The sequence below is a fragment of the Somniosus microcephalus genome, chromosome 22, assembly GCF_052327205.1.
Source record: "Somniosus microcephalus isolate GS21.2 chromosome 22, FLI_Smic_1.0, whole genome shotgun sequence".
In the NCBI taxonomy this organism is placed as follows: Eukaryota; Metazoa; Chordata; class Chondrichthyes; order Squaliformes; family Somniosidae; genus Somniosus; species Somniosus microcephalus.
Genome location: NC_141008.1, coordinates 10,356,703 through 10,375,900, shown reverse-complemented (window position 1 = coordinate 10,375,900; position 19,198 = coordinate 10,356,703). Strand labels below are relative to the sequence as shown.

At 49.4% G+C, this 19,198-nt stretch overlaps 1 protein-coding gene across 3 annotated transcripts in view; it reads left to right on the top strand.

Annotated features, from left to right (window-relative positions):
* Positions 1 to 19,198, top strand: part of LOC147102027 (alpha-2-macroglobulin-like) — a 275,879-nt gene that overhangs the window by 51,935 nt on the left and 204,746 nt on the right. For all 3 annotated transcript variants that reach the window (XM_085964172.1, XM_085964174.1, XM_085964171.1), the window contains exon 8: positions 11,155 to 11,257. In XM_085964172.1, the coding sequence (XP_085820298.1) occupies positions 11,155 to 11,257 (103 nt within the window). The remainder of the gene's footprint in view (positions 1 to 11,154; positions 11,258 to 19,198) is intronic.

Sequence of the window (19,198 nt, the reverse complement as noted above, 5' to 3'; positions counted from 1 at the left end):
AAATTTAGTGCCTGGCGCTAATTATCGCCTCCGACTGCAAACTTGGCTTTTATCACCCCTGGAGGTGATTGGAGCGCTAAATCAGGTGCTACACACCTCTCTTAAGGCGCTAAGGCCGAGGAGCGAGGCGTTACCTCAGAGGGCGGGCGCAGCGCAGGTGCTGTCAGTTACCGATTGAACACAGACACACTGGCGCCGGTCAGTTCTTAAAGGGGAGGGTCGATCTTGCTCTGCAGTCACACCCTGCTCACTGGAGCCTTGAATCTCGGCCTGGACAGACCTGTGCCTAAATCTTCCAGCCAAGAACTATGGAGAGGGCCAGGGAGCGAGCACAGCGCTTCAGCGAGCGGGCCTTGGCGGCTCTGGTTGGCGCGGTGGAGCGCAGAAGATCTATTCTGTACCCAGAGAGTGGCAGGAGGCCTTTGCCATGCGAGTACAGAAGAGCATGGAGGGAGGTGGCTCAGAGTCTCCTCAAGCAGCATGGTGCCGAGGACCCATATCCAATGCAGGAAAAAGTTCAACGACCTCACTCGGGTCGTCAGGGTGAGTGCCTTTTTTTCAATACCTCTCCACCCCTCCATCTCAACCTCACTCTATGGCAAGAGTGTCTTAAAAGCCCCAATGCCCAACACTCATCCAACACCTATGGCCCTTTCATCAAACACACACGCACATTCCACACTTTGCATACAGTAAGGGCTATTCAACTATGGGAGGCACATCAGGCAAGACCATGGCTGCATACAGTAAGGGCTATTCAACTATGGGAGGCACATCAGGCAAGACCATGGCTGCATACAGTAAGGGCTATTCAACTATGGGAGGCACATCAGGCAAGACCATGGCTGCATACAGTAAGGGCTATTCAACTATGGGAGGCACATCAGGCAAGATCATGGCTGTATATTTACTCAGACGCCGTCCTTTTTCTTGCAGGCCAAGCTATTTCATAATAGGAGACCGCAGCAACGGATGGGTGGAGGGCGGCCTCAGCTGCAACCCTTCCGCGATCTTCAGGTGCGCGTCCAGAGGATTGTGGCAAGCCGGGTGATTGGTCCCGTCGCCACTGGAGACGCCGACCCCGTTCTGGACAGCAATGGTAAGGACCTTCTTGTCCTCTCTCCTTCCACTTGTTCCTCACAACACCAGCCTTTGATACTTTTAATCCAACTTACTAAATCGCTGCACTCATTCCTCCCTTGCTGCCACCCTGTCCTCACGCTAAAGCCACTCTTGTACCTCCCTGCTTTCAGATGGTGATTCACCAGTTGAGGAGACGGGCTCTCAAGCTGCCAGTGGGAGTGAAGCTGAAGGCAAGGAGGAAGAGGAAGCCGGAGCATCAGCGCCACCCTCTCCCGAGGAAGCCCATGCCCACACTGGGAACACACCTTCCCTGGAGGGGAGGAAGGGGGAATGGTCTGACGAGGGTGAAGCTCCAGGACCCAGCGGGCTGCAGCAACGCGATGGGGGTAGGGAAGCTAGGGGGCCTTCTCCCTGGAGGGAGAGTATGCCATCGAGTCCTACTGCACTGGACGCAGAGGAGGAGCGGGTCCTCGCTGAAGTGAGCGCCCAGGCGGTGCACAGGCACACTGAGCTCGTGGGTGCAGTGGGAAGGGTGCCTGAATGCATTGAATCACTGGCTGGGAGTGTGGAGCACTTCGCTGTAGCACAAGCGGATGCCACGCTAATGCTTAGTGCTGCAATGCAGTCACTGGCTGCTATGAGCCCATCTCAGACTGCTCTCATGCAGACTCAGATTGAGGCCACGAGAGCACTGACTGCTGCCATCCTCGCTGGTTCGGACACATTTCCCCGGGGCTCTCACCACGCCGCAGCAGGCCAGCAATCTGTGCTCCAGCAGATTGCTCCGGATGCTGAAGTGCTGCCCCGTGGGAATGCCAGTGTGCCGGTCGAGCGGGGAGTTGCTGTCCTCTCTCAAGATGACAGCATTCCTGCTGCCACCACTGTCACTTCTCCACTGCACTTGCCACTGCCTGTAGGACAGACTGCTGCCGCCCATGCAGAGTTGGTGCAGTCTGCAGCCGTGCCCTCCAGGCCCAGAGCTGGTCGAGGCTGTCCCTCAAGGGCATCTACAGTCTCAGGTTGTGACAATCATCAGCCTTCCACCAGCCTTGCTGCAGCCACTGGGGTCCCATTACAGAGGAGCTGTAGGGTGGGAAGGGGGGAATTTCGCAAGGGAAGGAGATCACCCTCGAAGGGCAAAAATGTAGGAGGTGTGACAAAATGTTGTTCATTGTTTTATTAAAGGCTGAGGTTCGTGGTCAATTTTTTTTACTGTTATGGACATTGTCTCCAGGTTGTGAGAGCCAGTTATGTTAATGACTTTTTTTTGTGTGTATCTTTCTATTAGTTTGTCATGCGGAAATGGGACACACAGGCCTAGAAATTCAGTCGCGTTTGCGCCCACTTAGGGGCGAAAGAGTGGGTTGCGCCGGAACTTTTTTAGTGCCCGAAATTAAGTTGGTCCCTAACAGCGGCGTTAGCCGGTAGCGCTGCGCCGGCACCGATGACGTCATCGGTGTGCGCAGCGCCCCGGTTCCAACGCGATTCCGTGCCGAAGGCCAAATTCAGTTGCAGCCGCCTCGCCCGCAGCGGCCGCAAACAACGTTTGAAAAACGGGGCCTTGCAGCTCCGAGAGGCCGGCGCATAAAGGTGGAGGGGCGGCCGGCCGCTTTCCCGGCGGCCGCCTGGCCACACCTCCCTCCCCAGACTCCTGCACCACCCCCCCGCGGCATTGCTGTCTGACTCCCGCGAGCCCGGCACTTCTCCGTGGTGCCGGGCTCATTTGCTGGGGGAATCCAGCGGCGATCTCACGGCTGCAGGCAGCTCCTCCTTAAGAGAAGGAGGAGGCCTGCAGTACCCCAGCCTGCCGCACCGCATCGGGTGGCGCAGCGGCAGCTGGACGCCTGAAATAGACTTTCATCGCCCCAAGCGAGGCGGCCAAACCCTGCAATAGCGCCCGCCTCCGTCTTAGCCCGTCGCAACTGAATTTCAGGCGGGCGCTACGGGAATCCGGGCGAGCGCTAAATTTCGGGCGCTAAAGACCTGGCGGGGCCTTACTGAATTTCTAGGCCACAGAGTTTGTAAATTAAATAAGTTTTTGTATTCAAAATGTACATGTTTGGTCTTTACAATAATTGTTGCCTTGACCGGCTTAGGGGTTGCAGGTTGGATTCATTCAGGTTGTTCTCAATGGCAGAGGCCATTTCCTCAGAAGGGGCCTAGAAGCGACTTGCTATGAGCCTTTCACGGATGGCCCTTCCACTTTGTACATTGTGTGCCTCCCTCCCGCCTTGGTGCTGCTGATGATCATCCTCCTCATCTTACTCCTCCTCCTCCTCTGGTGGTGCTCCAATGCCTGGTGGCATTGGCTAGGTCCTGAGGATTGCAAGGTTATGCAGCATGCAGCACACAACGAAGTGGGAGACTCGCTCAGGCGAGCACTGAAGGGCTCCTCCAGAATGGTCCAGACAGTGGAACCGTTGCTTGGGCACGCCGATTGTGTGCTCAACGATGTTCCTGGTAGCTTGATGGCTCTCGTTGTATTGCAGCTCAGCAGGGGTGTTGGGCATACGGAGCAGTGCCATCAGCCAGGTGCACAGAGGATATCCCTTGTCCCCGAGAAGCCAACCACCTGGGTGATGCGGTGCCTGGAAAAGGTCTGCCACAGAAGTCTGGCGCAGGATGAAGGCATCGTGGCTGCTGCCAGGAAAGTGGGAATTGACAGCGAGTATCAGCTGTCTGTGGTCACAGACCAACTGAACGTTTAAGGAATGGAAGCCCTTTCGGTTGCGGAAATCCTCGGCATTCTCATGCGGCGCACGCAAAGCCACATGCGTGCAATCAATGGCGCCCTGCACCATGGGGAAGCCCGCTATCATCGCAAAGCCCATTGCGCGTTCTTGCTGCTTGTCCGGGGTCATGGGGAAAGAGATGTCCTCTCGTCTCCTTTTAAAGAGGGCATTTGTTACCTGACGGATGCAGCAATGCACCGCGAACTGGGAGATATTGGCGATGTCCCCAGTAGCTGATTGAAATGAGCCGGTGGCATAAAAGTTGAGAGCCACTGTTATCTTCACTGCCACTGACAGAGACGTCCTGCTCCTCAGTTGAGGCTGCAGATCTGGCTGAAACAGGTGGCAGAGCTCAGTGACCACCTCCTTGCTGAAGCACAGCCTTCGCAAACACTGCTCCTCAGACATATTAATGTAGGAGAATTGTTGGCGAAATACCTGTAATGATATCAGCAAATAGTGATGTTATTTGCCTGTTCGATTATGATGCCTACCAGCATGATTGCATGTATTGATTGCTTGTGCCTGACCAGCAGAGGTCATGTGACCGAGACAAGCAAGGCAGTCTAGTTTCAGTTTCGTTCTAGATGCAGACTAGCAGGGTGTCTCCTGAAATGATGTATAAAGAGTTGAACAGACTTTAGATTAAAACTCATTCTCTTTCATAAATGTCTCGTCTTTGAACCCACAAAGAAATCAATACATGGTGTCAGAAGTGGCTGAAAGAGATGAAGAGAAAAATTCTGAAGTTAAATCAGCTCTCCACAGATTAGCAAGCCAAAAGAGAACATCGTTGCTTACCATTAGAGAATAGCTAACGAAGTGAAAAATGGAAGGTTTACTCCCACCGGCGACGCTTCAGTTGACAGGTAATGTGGCTGAAAATTGGAGAAGGTTCAAACAACGTGTGGGGTTGTATTTATCAGCAATCGGAGCTGACGAGAAAAGTAATAAAAGGAAATCGTCACTGTTCTTACATGTCGTGGGTGATGAAGCGGTGGAGGTGTATAATAACTTCACATTCGCTGTTAATGGAGACAAAATGAAGCTAGATAAAATAATGGAACAGTTTGAGGCCTACTGCATACCTAAACGTAACGTGACGTTTGAGAGGCACAGATTTTTCACATGTGTACAGAAAATGGGTGATACTATTGATCAGTATGTGACTGAACTGAGAAACAGAAGCAAATCGTGTGAATTTGGGGGACTGACAGACTCGCTGATAAAAGACAGACTGGTGTGTGGTATTCCAGATAATGGTCTAAGGGAAAGACTGCTAAGAGAGCAAGACCTAGACCTGGGAAAAGCCATAGCACTGTGTAGGGCTACAGAGACTGTGAAGTTGCAGGCAAAGGAGCTGTTCAGTGACAGTAGCTGCAACGTGGATGCAGTGAGAAAGAACGGATACAAACCGTTTAACAAAAAGAGCGCCAATGTGAAAAAAGAGGCGTGGCCAGCGAACAAAAATGAAAGGGACAATCGAAAGTCATGTAGTCGATGCGGTACACAGCATCCACCAAGAAAGTGTCCAGCATATGGTAAAACATGCAATAGTTGCAACAAGAACAACCATTATGCCCGTTGCTGTAAGAACCAAGCGCAACAAAGCAAGGTCCATGCAGTAGATGAAAGCGACATAGGGGAGTTCTATGTAGATGTTGTGTCTGAAGACAAAAAAGAAGAAAGAGACTGGATGTTGACACTAAAAGTGAATGACATACACATTCCATTTAAATTGGATACTGGAGCACAAGTTAATGTGATATCAGAGACTGATTTTAAGAAAATTAGACCCAGACCAAAGATACATGGAATAAAAGTGAAAGTGACAGGATACTCAGGTACTGATATACCAGTGAAAGGAAGATGCATTGTCAAAGTAACACACAAGGACAGAGAGCACACGCTAGCATTAATCGTGGTGCCAAAGGATGTGCAAGCCATACTAGGTTTAAAAGCCTGTGAGAGACTGAACCTGGTAAAGAGAGTCCTCGTTGTGGAAAGCGAAGGAGAGACAGTCTGTGATGAACTCATGAAAGAGTACAATGACCTATTTAAGGGTCTAGGCTGCATTCCAGGAGAACACACGATCAGAGTAGATAAAAGTGTGACACCGGTCATACATCCATGCAGAAAAGTTCCGTTTGCTCTTCAAAAGCAACTGAAGGCAGAGTTGGACAGGATGGAAAGCCTGAACGTGATTCAGAAGATAGATGAGCCAACTGAGTGGGTGAGTTCCCTCGTCGTAGTGGACAAAAAGAATGGAAAGCTCAGAATTTGCCTGGATCCAAGAGATCTAAACAGAGCAATAAAGAGAGAGCACTTCAAGCTTCCTACACGTGAGGAAATCATGGCACAGTTTGCAAATGCAAAATATTTCAGCAAGTTAGATGCATCATCAGGATTTTGGCAGATGAAGCTGGATGAAGCAAGTTCAAGACTGTGCACGTTCAACAGTCCATTTGGCAGATACAGATTCCTAAGGTTACCATTTGGCATTGCCTCAGCTCCTGAAGTGTATCACAAAACTATCCATATGATCTATGAGCACCTGGAGGGAGTTGATACATCAATGGATGACATCATAGTATGGGGAACCACGAGAACTGAGCATGACGAGAGACTGAAAAAAGTGCTGGAAGCAACAAGGAAAACAAACCTGAAGCTGAATAGAGAGAAATGCCAGCTCGGGGTGACAGAACTGACATTCGTGGGAGATATCCTTAGCAGTGAGGGCATCAGACCAGATCCCAGAAAGGTGTCCGCCATTGAGAATATGCCAAAGCCACAATGCAAAAAGGACGTGCAGAGGTTTAATGGAATGATCAACTACATGGGAAAATTCATATCCAACCTCTCAGAAAAGATGGCGCCACTGAGAAGACTAACTGAAAAGAACATAGAATGGGAATTGAATCATGAGCATGAGAAGTCATGGAGCGATCTAAAGAAACTGCTCACAGAGGAACCAGTTCTGAGGTTTTATGACCCATCAAGATATCATCAGATGCATCACAGAGTGGGCTCGGTGCCGTTCTTCTGCAACAATATGACTACTGGCAACCTATTGCATATGCATCGCGCTCAATGACAGACGCGGAGATGCGATATGCTCAAATAGAAAAGGAGCTGCTCAGCATCACATACGCCTGTGAAAGATTTCACCAGTTTGTGGCAGGACAAGCAATCAGTGTAGAGACTGACCAGAAGCCCTTGATTGCATTGTTCCAAAAGCCACTAAATAGCTGTCCGCTTAGAATACAAAGAATGATGATCAGGCTGCAACGCTATACACTGAATGTTGCGTACACACCGGGTAAGCTGATGTATACAGCAGACACGTTGTCCAGAGCTGTAGACCCAAGTGAGCCCGCAAACACCACAATGGATGACAAAGTGAACGCCTACGTGGACATGATCACAAGTGCACTGCCCATAGCAGATGCAAAAATGGAGCTCATAAAGACTGAGACAAACAAAGATGAAACAATGAGACGACTGAGAAAAAGCATCTTGGATGGATGGCCCAACGTGAAGCAAGACTGCTCACCTGATATAGCAGAGTACTGGAACTGCAGGGCGGAACTATCAGTGGTCGAAGACATCATCTACAAAGGAAGTAAAATAGTTATCCCAAAGAGTCTGAGAAGAGAGATGCTAAAAAAGATCCATGGAGGACATCTGGGAATCGAAAAGTGTAAGAAAAGAGCACGAGAGGTGATGTACTGGCCACGAATCAACCAAGATGTGACAAATGAGGTGTCAAACTGCACAATATGCCTGAAATATCGAGCAAGCAATCCGGTAGAACCACTAAAGCCACACCCAGCACCAGACAGACCTTACCAGAAGGTAGGCGCTGACCTATTCGTATGTCAAGGGAAGGACTATCTTGTCGTCACAGACTATTACTCCCTGTATCCAGAGGTTTGTAGACTGCACACCACCACTGCAGATGCTGTGATAACATGTATGAAAGCCATATTCTCCAGACATGGCGTGGCAAGCGAGGTCTTCACAGACAACGGACCTCAGTTTTACAATGCAAGTTTCCGACACTTTGCCAAAGAGTGGGACTTTGTCCACACAACGTCAAGTCCTCACTTTCCACAGTCCAATGGACTAGTGGAAAAATCGGTCCAGACAGTGAAAAGACTGATGTACAAGGCAAAAGACAGTGGAACTGACTTCTACCAGAGCATGCTTGTATACCGCACAACGCCGCTCGAGTGTGGTATGTCACCAGCCCAACTCCTGATGGGACGTCGGCTAAGGTCAAACCTACCCATCCCGGAGAACCTCCTAAAAACGAAAGAGGGGGAGAAAGTGAGGAAGTTCAAAGAACAACAGAAAGAGAAGCAGAAGTACTACTATGACAGAGGAACACAAAACCTACCTGAACTCCACACTGGTGACCAAGTAAGGTTCAAAGACAAAACAAACACATGGACTCAGAAGGGAACTGTCCTGAGTGAAGTTCAACCAAGATCATACACCATTCAGACAGATGAGGGTGCTGTTCTGAGAAGAAATCGTCGAGATCTTCTCATGGGACCAGCCACAGCAGGCCAAGAGACTGATACTGTTGAACAACCTGATCACACAGCTGAGAACCAATCATCTGAGGCAACAACTCAGATTCAAGGACAATCAATCAGAAAATCCTCAAGACACGTGAAGCCTCCTGAGAGACTCATTGAGCAAATTTAAGGACTATTGTTATAGAAGGAAGTAATGTTATCTTATTCTTTCTTCAAGTTCTAGTGTATTGACATATTTCATGTGAACATACAAAGCAAGGTTAAAAAACCTTGATCATGATAATGATAATGTAAGTTCATTAAGTGTTACAGTTAAAATGCATATTAATACAAAGAAAACATGTTGTTAGTTAAAAGTAAAATACTTTTGTTTTAAGAAAAGGAGATGTAATGATATCAGCAAATAGTGATGTTATTTGCCTGTTTGATTATGATGCCTACCAGCATGATTGCATGTATTGATTGCTTGTGCCTGACCAGCAGAGGTCATGTGACCGAGACAAGCAAGACAGTCTAGTTTAGTTTCAGTTTCGTTCTAGATGCAGACTAGCAGGGTGTCTCCTGAAATGCTGTATAAAGAGTTGAACAGACTTTAGATTAAAACTCATTCTCTTTCATAAATGTCTCATCTTTGAACCCACAAAGAAATCAATACAATACCCTGGGAGGGTAAGGTCTCCTGTACAGAGGCCTATTGGCCCTCCTCCCTCTGGCCATGATTGCCACTCTCTCTCTATGTCTCTGTGCCCTCCGAATGTGATGGAGCAGGATGACGCCCCCATCCATTGCAGCCCCCATAGTATCTGGGCAATCAAAGTTATGAAGGTCAAAAACCAAAGTACCTGCAAAGTTATGGTCAGAAGCCAAAACTACCTCAGACAGCATTGACTCAATGCAGAAGTCTCTCTTTCTCTCTTTGTCTCTCTCAAAATCTCTCTCTCTCTCTCAGAACGAGTGGTGCTAAAATGGCTACCATACCAGGAAGAGGCCCCCTTTAAATAGGACCCCCCCCCCCAGCCCCACAGCGACTGGGAAGCGTTCCAGTCTACCTGTCCTTGGTTGCGCCAGGCGGAAAGGAGGTGGGCGCCACTCAATTTCCGTTCCGGAGAGTCACAAGGGCATTGCACTCTCGAATTATGTCAAGATCTGCATGCGCAGATCGGGCGGTATTTTTTAGTGCTGCCGCAAAATGTCTAGTTAATTTCGCAAGCGGCGCAAAAAACGCCGCGCCCAGGCGCTGGTTGCTTTGCGCCCCATTAGCGCCCTCTTAAGGCGCTAACGGGAGGCGCAAACAACTGAATTTTTCCCCCATGTCCTTTTAGAATTATTATTTACTGTAGCCCTGTTTGATTTACACCCTTGATTTCTCTGCCTTCCACTTTTGCTTTTCTCCTTCCTGTCTTTTGTTTCTATCCTTGCTTCCCTTTCCTCTGCCTCGCTGCACAGGTTCCCAACCCCCTGCCATTTTAGGTTAAACCCTCCCCAACAGCACGAGCAAACACTCCCATGAAGGAGGACGTCCTCAGTGTGAAGTTTCCACAAGGACTGTGCGGTGGTCACTCCTACCAATACTGTCATGGATGATGTGACTGTGAAAGGTAGATTAGTGCAAAGGGAGCTTTACTCTGTATCTAACCCGTGCTGTACCTGCCCTGGGATTGTTTGACGGGACGGTGTAGAGGGAGCTTTACTCTGAATCTAACCCGTGCTGTACCTGCCCTGGGATTGTTTGACGGGACAGTGTAGAGGGAGCTTTACTCTGAATCTAACCCGTGCTGTACCTGCCCTGCAAGTGTTTGTTGGGACAGTGTAGAGGGAGCTTTACTCTGAATCTAACCCGTGCTGTACCTGCCCTGCAAGTGTTTGATGGGACAGTGTAGAGGGAGCTTTACTCTGTATCTAACCCGTGGTGTACCTGTCCTGGGAGTGTTTGATGGGACAGTGTAGAGGGAGCTTTACTCTGTATCTAACCCGTGCTGTACCGGTCCTGGGAGTGTTTGATGGGACAGTGTAGAGGGAGCTTTACTCTGTATCTAACCTGTGCTGTACCTGCCCGGGGAGTGTTTGATGGGACAGTGTAGAGGGAGCTTTACTCTGTATCTAACCCGTGCTGTACCTGCCCTGGGAGTGTTTGTTGGGACAGTGTAGAGGGAGCTTTACCCTGTATCTAACCCGTGCTGTACCTATCCTGGGAGTGTTTGATGGGACAGTGTAGAGGGAGCTTTACTCTGTATCTAACCCGTGCTGTACCTGCCCTGGGAGTGTTTGATGGGACAGTGTAGAGGGAGCTTTACTCTGTATCTAACCCGTGCTGTAGCTGCCCCGGGAGTGTTTGATGGGACAGTGTGGAGGGAGCTTTACTCTGTATCTAACCCGTGCTGTACATGCCCTGGGAGTGTTGATGGGACAGTGTAGAGGGAGCTTTACTCTGTATCTAACCCATGCTGTACCTGCCCTGGGAGTGTTTGATGGGACAGTGTAGAGGGAGCTTTACTCTGTATCTAACCCGTGCTGTACATGCCCTGGGAGTGTTGATGGGACAGTGTAGAGGGAGCTTTACTCTGTATCTAACCCGTGCTGTACCTGCCCTGGGAGTGTTTGATGGGACAGTGTAGAGGGAGCTTTACTCTGTATCTAACCCATGCTGTACCTGCCCTGGGAGTGTTTGATGGGACAGTGTAGAGGGAGCTTTACTCTGTATCTAACCTGTGCTGTACCTGTCCTGGGATTATTTGATGGGACAGTGTAGAGGGAGCTTTACTCTGTATCTAACCCATGTGATGAATATTTTACAGATACACATACGGGAAGCCTGTGAGGGGGCAGGTTAATGGAACCGTTTGTCTGCAGACCGGTTACTATGTTCATTCTAATCGTTGCCACCAGGTGATCGGTGAGGTGAGTACTGCATAGCAAGAACCAATGGATATCTCAATCCCAAGCCTTCCTTGTGGGTTCCATGTGTCAGCCTTGACTCGGTGGGTGACACTCTAGCCTCTCAATCAGAAAGTCGTGAGTTCAAGCTCCACTCCAGAAACTCGAAACAATCCAGGCTGACACTTCCAGTGCCAGTGCAGAGCGAATGCCGCACTGTCGGAGGGGCAGTACTGAGGGAGTGCTGCACTGTCGGAGGGGCAGTACTGAGGGAGCGCTGCACTGTCGAAGGGGCAGTACTGAGGGAGTGCCGCACTGTCGAAGGGGCAGTACTGAGGGAGCGCCGCACTGTCGGAGGGTCTGTACTGAGGGAGCGCTGCACTGTCGAAGGGGCAGTACTGAGGGAGCGCCGCACTGTCGAAGGGGCAGTACTGAGGGAGCGCCGCACTGTCGGAGGGGCAGTACTGAGGGAGCGCCGCACTGTCGGAGGGTCTGTACTGAGGGAGCGCTGCACTGTCGGAGGGGCAGTACTGAGGGAGCGCTGCACTGTCGAAGGGGCAGTACTGAGGGAGCGCTGCACTGTCGGAGGGGCAGTACTGAGGGAGCACCGCACTGTCGGAGGGGCAGTACTGAGGGAGTGCTGCACTGTGGGAGGGTCAGTACTGAGGGAGTGCTGCACTGTCGGAGGGTCAGTACTGAGGGAGCGCTGCACTGTCGGAGGGGCAGTACTGAGGGAGCACTGCACTGTTGGAGGGGCAGTACTGAAGGAGTGCTGCATTGTGGGAGGGTCAGTCCTGAAGGAGTGCTGCACTGTCGGAGGGTCAGTACTGAGGGAGCGCTGCACTGTCGGAGAGTCAGTACTGAGGGAGCGCTGCACTGTCGGAGGGTCAGTACTGAGGGAGTGCTGCACTGTCGGAGGGTCAGTACTGAGGGAGTGCTGCACTGTCGGAGGGTCAGTACTGAGGGAGTGCCATACTGTCGGAGGGGCAATACTGAGGGAGTGCTGCACTGTCGGAGGGTCAGTACTGAGGGAGTGCTGCACTGTCGGAGGGTCAGTACTGAGAGTGCTGCACTGTCGGAGGGTCAGTACTGAGGGAATGCTGCACTGTCGGAGGGGCAATACTGAGGGAGTGCTGCATTGTCGGAGGGGCAGTACTGAGGGAGTGCTGCATTGTCGGAGGGCCAGTACTGAGAGAGTGCTGCACTGTCGGAGGTTCAGTACTGAGGGAATGCTGCACTGTCGGAGGGGCAGTACTGAGGGAGCATTGCACTGTCGGAGGAGCGGTACTGAGGGAGTGCTGCACTGTCGGAGGGTCAGTACTGAGGGAGTGCTGCACTGTTGGAGGGGTAATACTGAGGGAGCACTGCACTATGTCCACTTAACCTTCTCTGCTTTAAGGAAAACAACCCCAGCTTCTCCAGTCTATCCACATAACTGTAATCTCTCAGCCCTCGAACTATTCTAGTAAGCTCTTCTGTACCCTCTCCAGAGCTTTCACATCCTTCCAAATGTATGGTGCCCAGTATTGGGCACAATGCTCCAGCTGGTGCTGAACTAATGTTTTATTGTGCAATGAGAAAGGGTTAATTAATAACCTTGTTGTAAAGGAGCCTTTAGGAAAGAGTGAATATATGATAGAATTTTATATTGAGTCTGAAAGTGATTTCGTTAAATCCAAAACTAGAGTCTTAAATCTAAACAAAGCAAACTACGTAGGTATGAGGGGCGAGTTGGCTAAGGTAGAAACTACACTGAAAGGTATGATGGTAGACAAGCAGTGGCTATCATTTAAAGAATTAACACATCATTTACAACAAATATACATTCCTTTAAGGCACAAAACCCCACAGGAAAAGTGGTCCGACGTGGCCAAAAAGAGAAGTTAAAGATAGTATTACATCAAAGGAAGAGGCTTATAATGTTGCCAAAAAGAGTAGTAAGCCTGAGGATTGGGAGAATTTTAGAATTCAGCAAAGGAGGACCAAGAAATTGATAAAGAAAGGGAAAATAGTATATGAGAGTAAACTAGCGAGAGACATAAAAACAGACTGTAAAAGTTTCTATATTTATGTAAAAAGGAAAATATTAGCGAAATTAAATGTGGGTCCCTTACAGGCTGAGACAAGAGAAATTATAATGGGGAATAAGGAAATGGCAGAGAAATTAAACAAATACTTTGGGCTGCATTTTGTTAATGAGGACGTGATGGAGGCGGGACTCCTACTTTTTGGGTTGTAGTCCCGCCTCCATCGACTTGTGGCCAACCCACGCTATTTTCCCTTGATTGACCTTGTTAAGCCCGCCCAGCGGGCTCAGCAGGCCAATTAAGGGACACCTGGTTACTGGTGACGTCAGTGATTGACATTTCATCTGTCAAGAGCTTTTGACAGATGAAAAATCAGCGTTTGACAGCTCTGTGAAGCTGTCAAACACTGACAATCTGTCTTCTAACTTGAGTCCTTCTACTCAGACTCAGTTAGAGATCTCTCCAGAGCAGAAAGCAGAGGCTGCAGCTTTTGACAGTTCAGTGGCCATTTTGCTTTCTGTGCCGGCGAACTGAGGGACTCCCGAGAACTGAAGGGAGGAAGCCTGCAGGAGAAAGTAAAGGTAAGTAAAACTTATTAAAACACTTTACACTCACACACTTACCTCTGCACACATGCAGCCATCACTCACCTGCACAACGAACATCTTGACCCCTCCAACCCCTGCAGACCGACGGTCCGCCTCGCTAACTTGGCGTGGTTCGGAGCCGTCGGGAAGCCCACACTTCAGGGCTAAAAATAGGGATTAGGCAAAAAACTGGCTGTTAACTACCTGTTAACAGGCAGTTAATTGGCACTAATCCACTTCCCGCTTCGGGGAGGAGGCTCCCAGCACAGGTTGGGTACCCGCCTCCTGGGACATTGGCACGGAGATGGGTTGGGGGCGGGATGGGTTCCTGCCCCCCGATTCTGCAATTTTCCCACCACTCCCGTCTCCAAACCCGCCTCCACGGGGCTTGGAAATTCGAGCCCTTTGTGTCTGTCTTCACAGAAGAAGACGCAAAAAACTTCCCGGAAATTGTGGAGAGCCAAGGCTTTAGCAATAATGAGGAACTGAAAAAAATTAGAATTAGTAAAAAAATGTACTGGAGAAATTAATGGGACTGAAAGCCGATCAATTCCCTGGACCTGATGGCCTACAAACTAGTGTTTTGAAAGAGGTGGCTACAGAGATAGTGGATGCTTTAGTTGTCATTTTCCAAAAATCCATAGATTCTAGAACAGTTCCCGTGGATTGGAAGGTAGCAAATGTAACCCCACTATTTAAAAAAGGAGGAAGAGAAAACGGGGAACTACAGACCAGTTAGCCTGACATCAGTAGTTGGGAAAATGCTAGAATCTATTAATAAGGACGTGGTAACAGGGCACTTAGAAAATAATAATAGGATTGGGCAGAGTCAACACGGATTTATGAAAGGGAAATCGTGTTTGACAAATCTGTTCATTTTTTGAGGTTGTAACTAGCAGAATAGAAAAGGGGGAACCAGTGGATGTGTATTTGGATTTTCAGAAGGCATTCGATAAGGTGCCACACAAGAGGTTATTAAACAGAATTAGGGCTCATGGGATTGGGGGTAATATACTAGCATGGATTGAGGATTGGTTAACGGACGGAAAACAGAGAGTAGGAATAAACGGGTCATTTTCAGGTTGGCAGGCTGTAACTAGTGGGGTACCGCAAGGATCAGTGCTTGGGCCTCAGCTATTCACAATCTACATCAATAATTTGGATGAGGCGACCAAGTGTAATATATCCAAGTTTGCTGATGAAACAAAGCTGGGTGGGAATGTAAGTTGTGAGGAAGATGCAAGGAGGCTTCAAGGGGATATAGACAGGATAAGTGAGTGGGCAAGAACATGGCAAATGGAATATAATGTGGAGAAATGCAAAGTTATCCACTTTTGTAGGAAAAATAGAAAAGCAGAGTATTTTTTAAATGGTGAGAGATTGGGAAATGTTGCTGTTCAGAGGGACCTGGGTGTCCTTGTACACGAATCACTGAAAGTTAACATGCAGGTACAGCAAGCAATTAGGAAAGCAAATGGTATCACAGAATCACAGAAACCCCACAGTGCAGATAGAGGCCATTTCGGCCCATCGAGCCTGCACCGACACATATCCCACCCGATCCCCGTAACCCCTACACCAACACATATCCCACCCTATCCCCGTAACCCCACGTATTTAATCCCCCTAACACTAAGGGTCAATTTATCATAGCCAATCAACCTAACCTGCACATCTTTGGACTGTGGGAGGAAACCGGAGCACCCGGAGAAAACCCACGCAAACACGGGGAGAATGTGCAAACTCCACACAGACAGTTGCCCGGGGCCGGATTCGAACCCGGGTCCCTGGCGCTGTGAGGCAACAGTGCTAACCACTATGCCACCGTGTTTGAGTATAAGAGTAAAGACGTCTTGCTGCAATTATATAGGGCCCTGGTGAGACCACACCTGGAGTATTGTGGACAGTTTTGGTCTCCTTACCTAAGGAAGGATACACTTGCCATAGAGGGAGTGCAACGGAGGTTCACCAGACTGGTTCCTGGGATGGGGGGATTGTCCTATGAGGAGAGATTGGGTCGACTAGGCCTGTATTCAATAGAGTTTAGAAGAATGAGAGGGGATCTCATTGAAACATATAGGCCTAGAAATTCAGTTGTTTGCGCCAGCCGCTAGCGCCTTAGGAGGAGGAGATGTTGGGCGCTAGGCGGCTAGCGGCCGGGCGCAGCGCGATCTGCGCCTCTCCCCAACTTCAGTAAAGATTTAGCGGCGGCGCAAAGCCTTTGTGCGTGCTCAGCTGCGCGCGCAGATCCTGACGTCATTTCATCGTGCAACGCCCTTTGTTCGCCCCAAACCGGAAATTCAGTGGCGCCGCCCTATTGTGCGCCTGGCGCCCCTAGCGACTGGTAGAGGGGAACGGTTCTCAGTCGATGCGGGGCGCGGGGGGCGCAAATTAAAGGGCACTCCTCCTGCAGTAGAAATGGCAGCCATTTTGCAACACTCCTTCTTTGTGAGAGACGGATCTTTGCAGAGAGACAAAGGTAGAGAGCTTTCTGGTTTGGCTCAACACTCGCACAGGTACTTGTGGCTTCAGGCCACAGCTTTGCACTTGTCTTTAACTTCAGAGCCATAGCATTGATTGGAAACATATAATGGGGGCTGCAATGGGTGCAAACGTTGGCCTTCTCCATAGTCCTGGGCGTTGTACAGATGAAGCAGCAGTGGTCAGGCCTTGCTTCAGGGCTGCAGTGTGCAGGGCGTGGCAGGCAAACAAATCCACCCTCCCCCTTTAAGAGCTCACCGGCGCCAGAGTGTCTGCCGTCAATCAGCAACTCGCCGCACCTGCGCTGCGCCCGCCCTCGGGGGTATCGCCCCGGGCCGCCGGCTTAGCGCCTAATGATAGTCGTGCATCGCCTGTTTTAGCGCAGCAGCAACCTCTTGGGGCGATGCGACTGAATATCGGCGAAGGTGGCGCGACCTTGCGCCGGGTTCAAACTTTAGCGGCCGCCCGACTGTAGCGCCCCAAACGTGGCTATACTGAATTTCTAGGCCATAGAATTCTTACAGGGCTAGACAGGGTAGATGCAGGGAGGATGTTTCCCCTGGCTGGGGAGTCTAGAACCAGGGGTCACAGTCTCAGAATAAGGGGTCAGCCATTTAGGACTGAGATGAGGAGAAATTTCTTCACTCAGAGGGTGGTGAATCTCTGGAATTCTCTACCCCAGAGGGCTGTGGAGGCTCAGTCGTTGAGTATATTGAAGATAGAGATCGATAGATTTTTGAATTGATGTGGAGTATTTTAAACCAAGGTTTTCAGATCGATAGTCAAGTTGTCTTTATTACACCAGTGGGGAGACAATCTGCTGTCTTTAGCCAGACTTCTCCAAATTGTTACAGCAAATACTACACTTTTATACATTCAAATAAGCATGGCAACCTCATGCACAATTCATTCCTGCAACCTAATTGGATCTTGGCACCGCATACATCTTCACGGATTGGGTTACATGTCCTAAGGTAGCCCAAACTGCTGAAGGCTGATTAAACGATTGTGACCCAGATAATAAAACCCTCCGGGCAGCTGAAGTGACGGACATCATGTCTCCACTGTGTTTTTAGTCTCAAAAGTCGGTTATCTTGACCACACCTTATGGATGTGGTCTTTCATGTTAGCAACTGTCTCCCTTACACCATTCTGTGAGCTGCCAGCGATGTAATTTAACTCTTTCCCCACTTCAGAATGATAAGGGAATCAAGGGATATGGGGATAGTGCAGGAAAGTGGAGATGAGGAAGAAGATCAGCCATGATCTTATTGAATGGCGGAGCAGGCTCGAAGGGCCAAATGGCCGACTCCTGCTTCTATTTCTTATGTTTATATAGGTTCAGCATAACTTCCTGGCTTTTGTACTCGATGCCTCTATTTATAAAGCCCAGGATCCCAAATGCTTCATACCCGCAAGTTCAAGTCATTAATGTATATCAAAAACAGCAATGGTTCTAGTACTGAACCCAGGGAAATACCACAGTATACACAATACCTGCCTCCAGTCCGAAAACCAGCCATTCACCACAACTCTCTTTTCTACCCCTTAGCCAATTTTGTATCCATGCTGCTACTGCCCCTTTTATCAAATGGCTTCAATTTTGCTAACAAGCCTAATATGTGGTACTTTATCAGACATCTTCAACATCAACTGCACTACCCCCATCCACCTTCTCTGTTACCCCATCAATACAGGTAGACTATCCTTTATCCGAACTACCGAAAACCTCTGAAAACCGAAAGTTTTTTCGCTCAGCGTAAGTCGTGCACACGACATGACCCGAGTGGCGCAAAACATGACAGGAGTGGTCCTCCGGGGCCCAGAACAAGAATTCCTGCAGATTGTCGACACGCCAGCCTTTGCTCTCGATGTTAAGTGTGACTGAGGGAGCTCTGCCTTTCCCTGTGAGCAGGGCAGAGGGTCACAGAGTTCCCTCCTGGGTAGGAGATTGCAGGCCAAGCCGGGCAGTGTGAAGGAGGTAGCGGGAGAGTGAACCCAACAATACAGCGGCCCGTCCGATAGCTGCAGCGGCCCGTCCGATATTCTTTTCTCCCCCCCCCCCCGACCTGATTTGCGGGCCAGCTTAGCGTAGGAGTCAGCCGATATCCGGCTTTCCCACAACTGGCGGCGGCAGTCGAGCCCCAGACCCCCGCTAAGTCAAGGAATTCAGAGAAGCAGGAAGGGGAATGAGACACGGAGCAGGGGGAGCTGTAAACAGACTGAGCAGCAGCAGAGAGAAGCAGGAAGGGGAATGAGACACGGAACAGTCGCAAGAGGTAGCCTGAACTTTAAAAATTTATATTAAATACAAATACTAATTACCAAATTGATTTAATGTTCAGAGTTTCCCAGTCTGAAATAATACCTTCTGAAATCCGAAAATTTCTGAAAACCGAAACACAGCTGGTCCCAAGGTTTTCGGATAAGGGATAGTCAACCTGTATACTCAATCAAGTTAGTCAAACACGACTTGCTCTTAACAAGTCCATGCTGGCTCTCCTTTATTAGTTCATGCTTGTCCAAATGGCTGTTAATTTTCTCCAGGATTATTGTTTCTAAAAGCTTCCCCACCACCAACGTTAAACTGAAGTGCCAGTAATTACCAGGTTTAACCTTCTCCCCTTTTTTTGAAGAAGGGTGTAACATTTGCAATCCTCCAGTCCTCTGGCACCACCCCCGTATCTAAGGAGGATTGGAAGATTGTGGCCAGAGCCTCTGCAATTTCTACCCTTACTTCCCTCATCAACCTACCATGCATCCCATCCAGACCGGGTGACTTATCCACTTTTAAGTACTGCCAACCTTTCTAGTATGCGAACCATCTCCTCTTTAAAGACTGCCCATTGCTCCATTACAGTTCTGCTTGC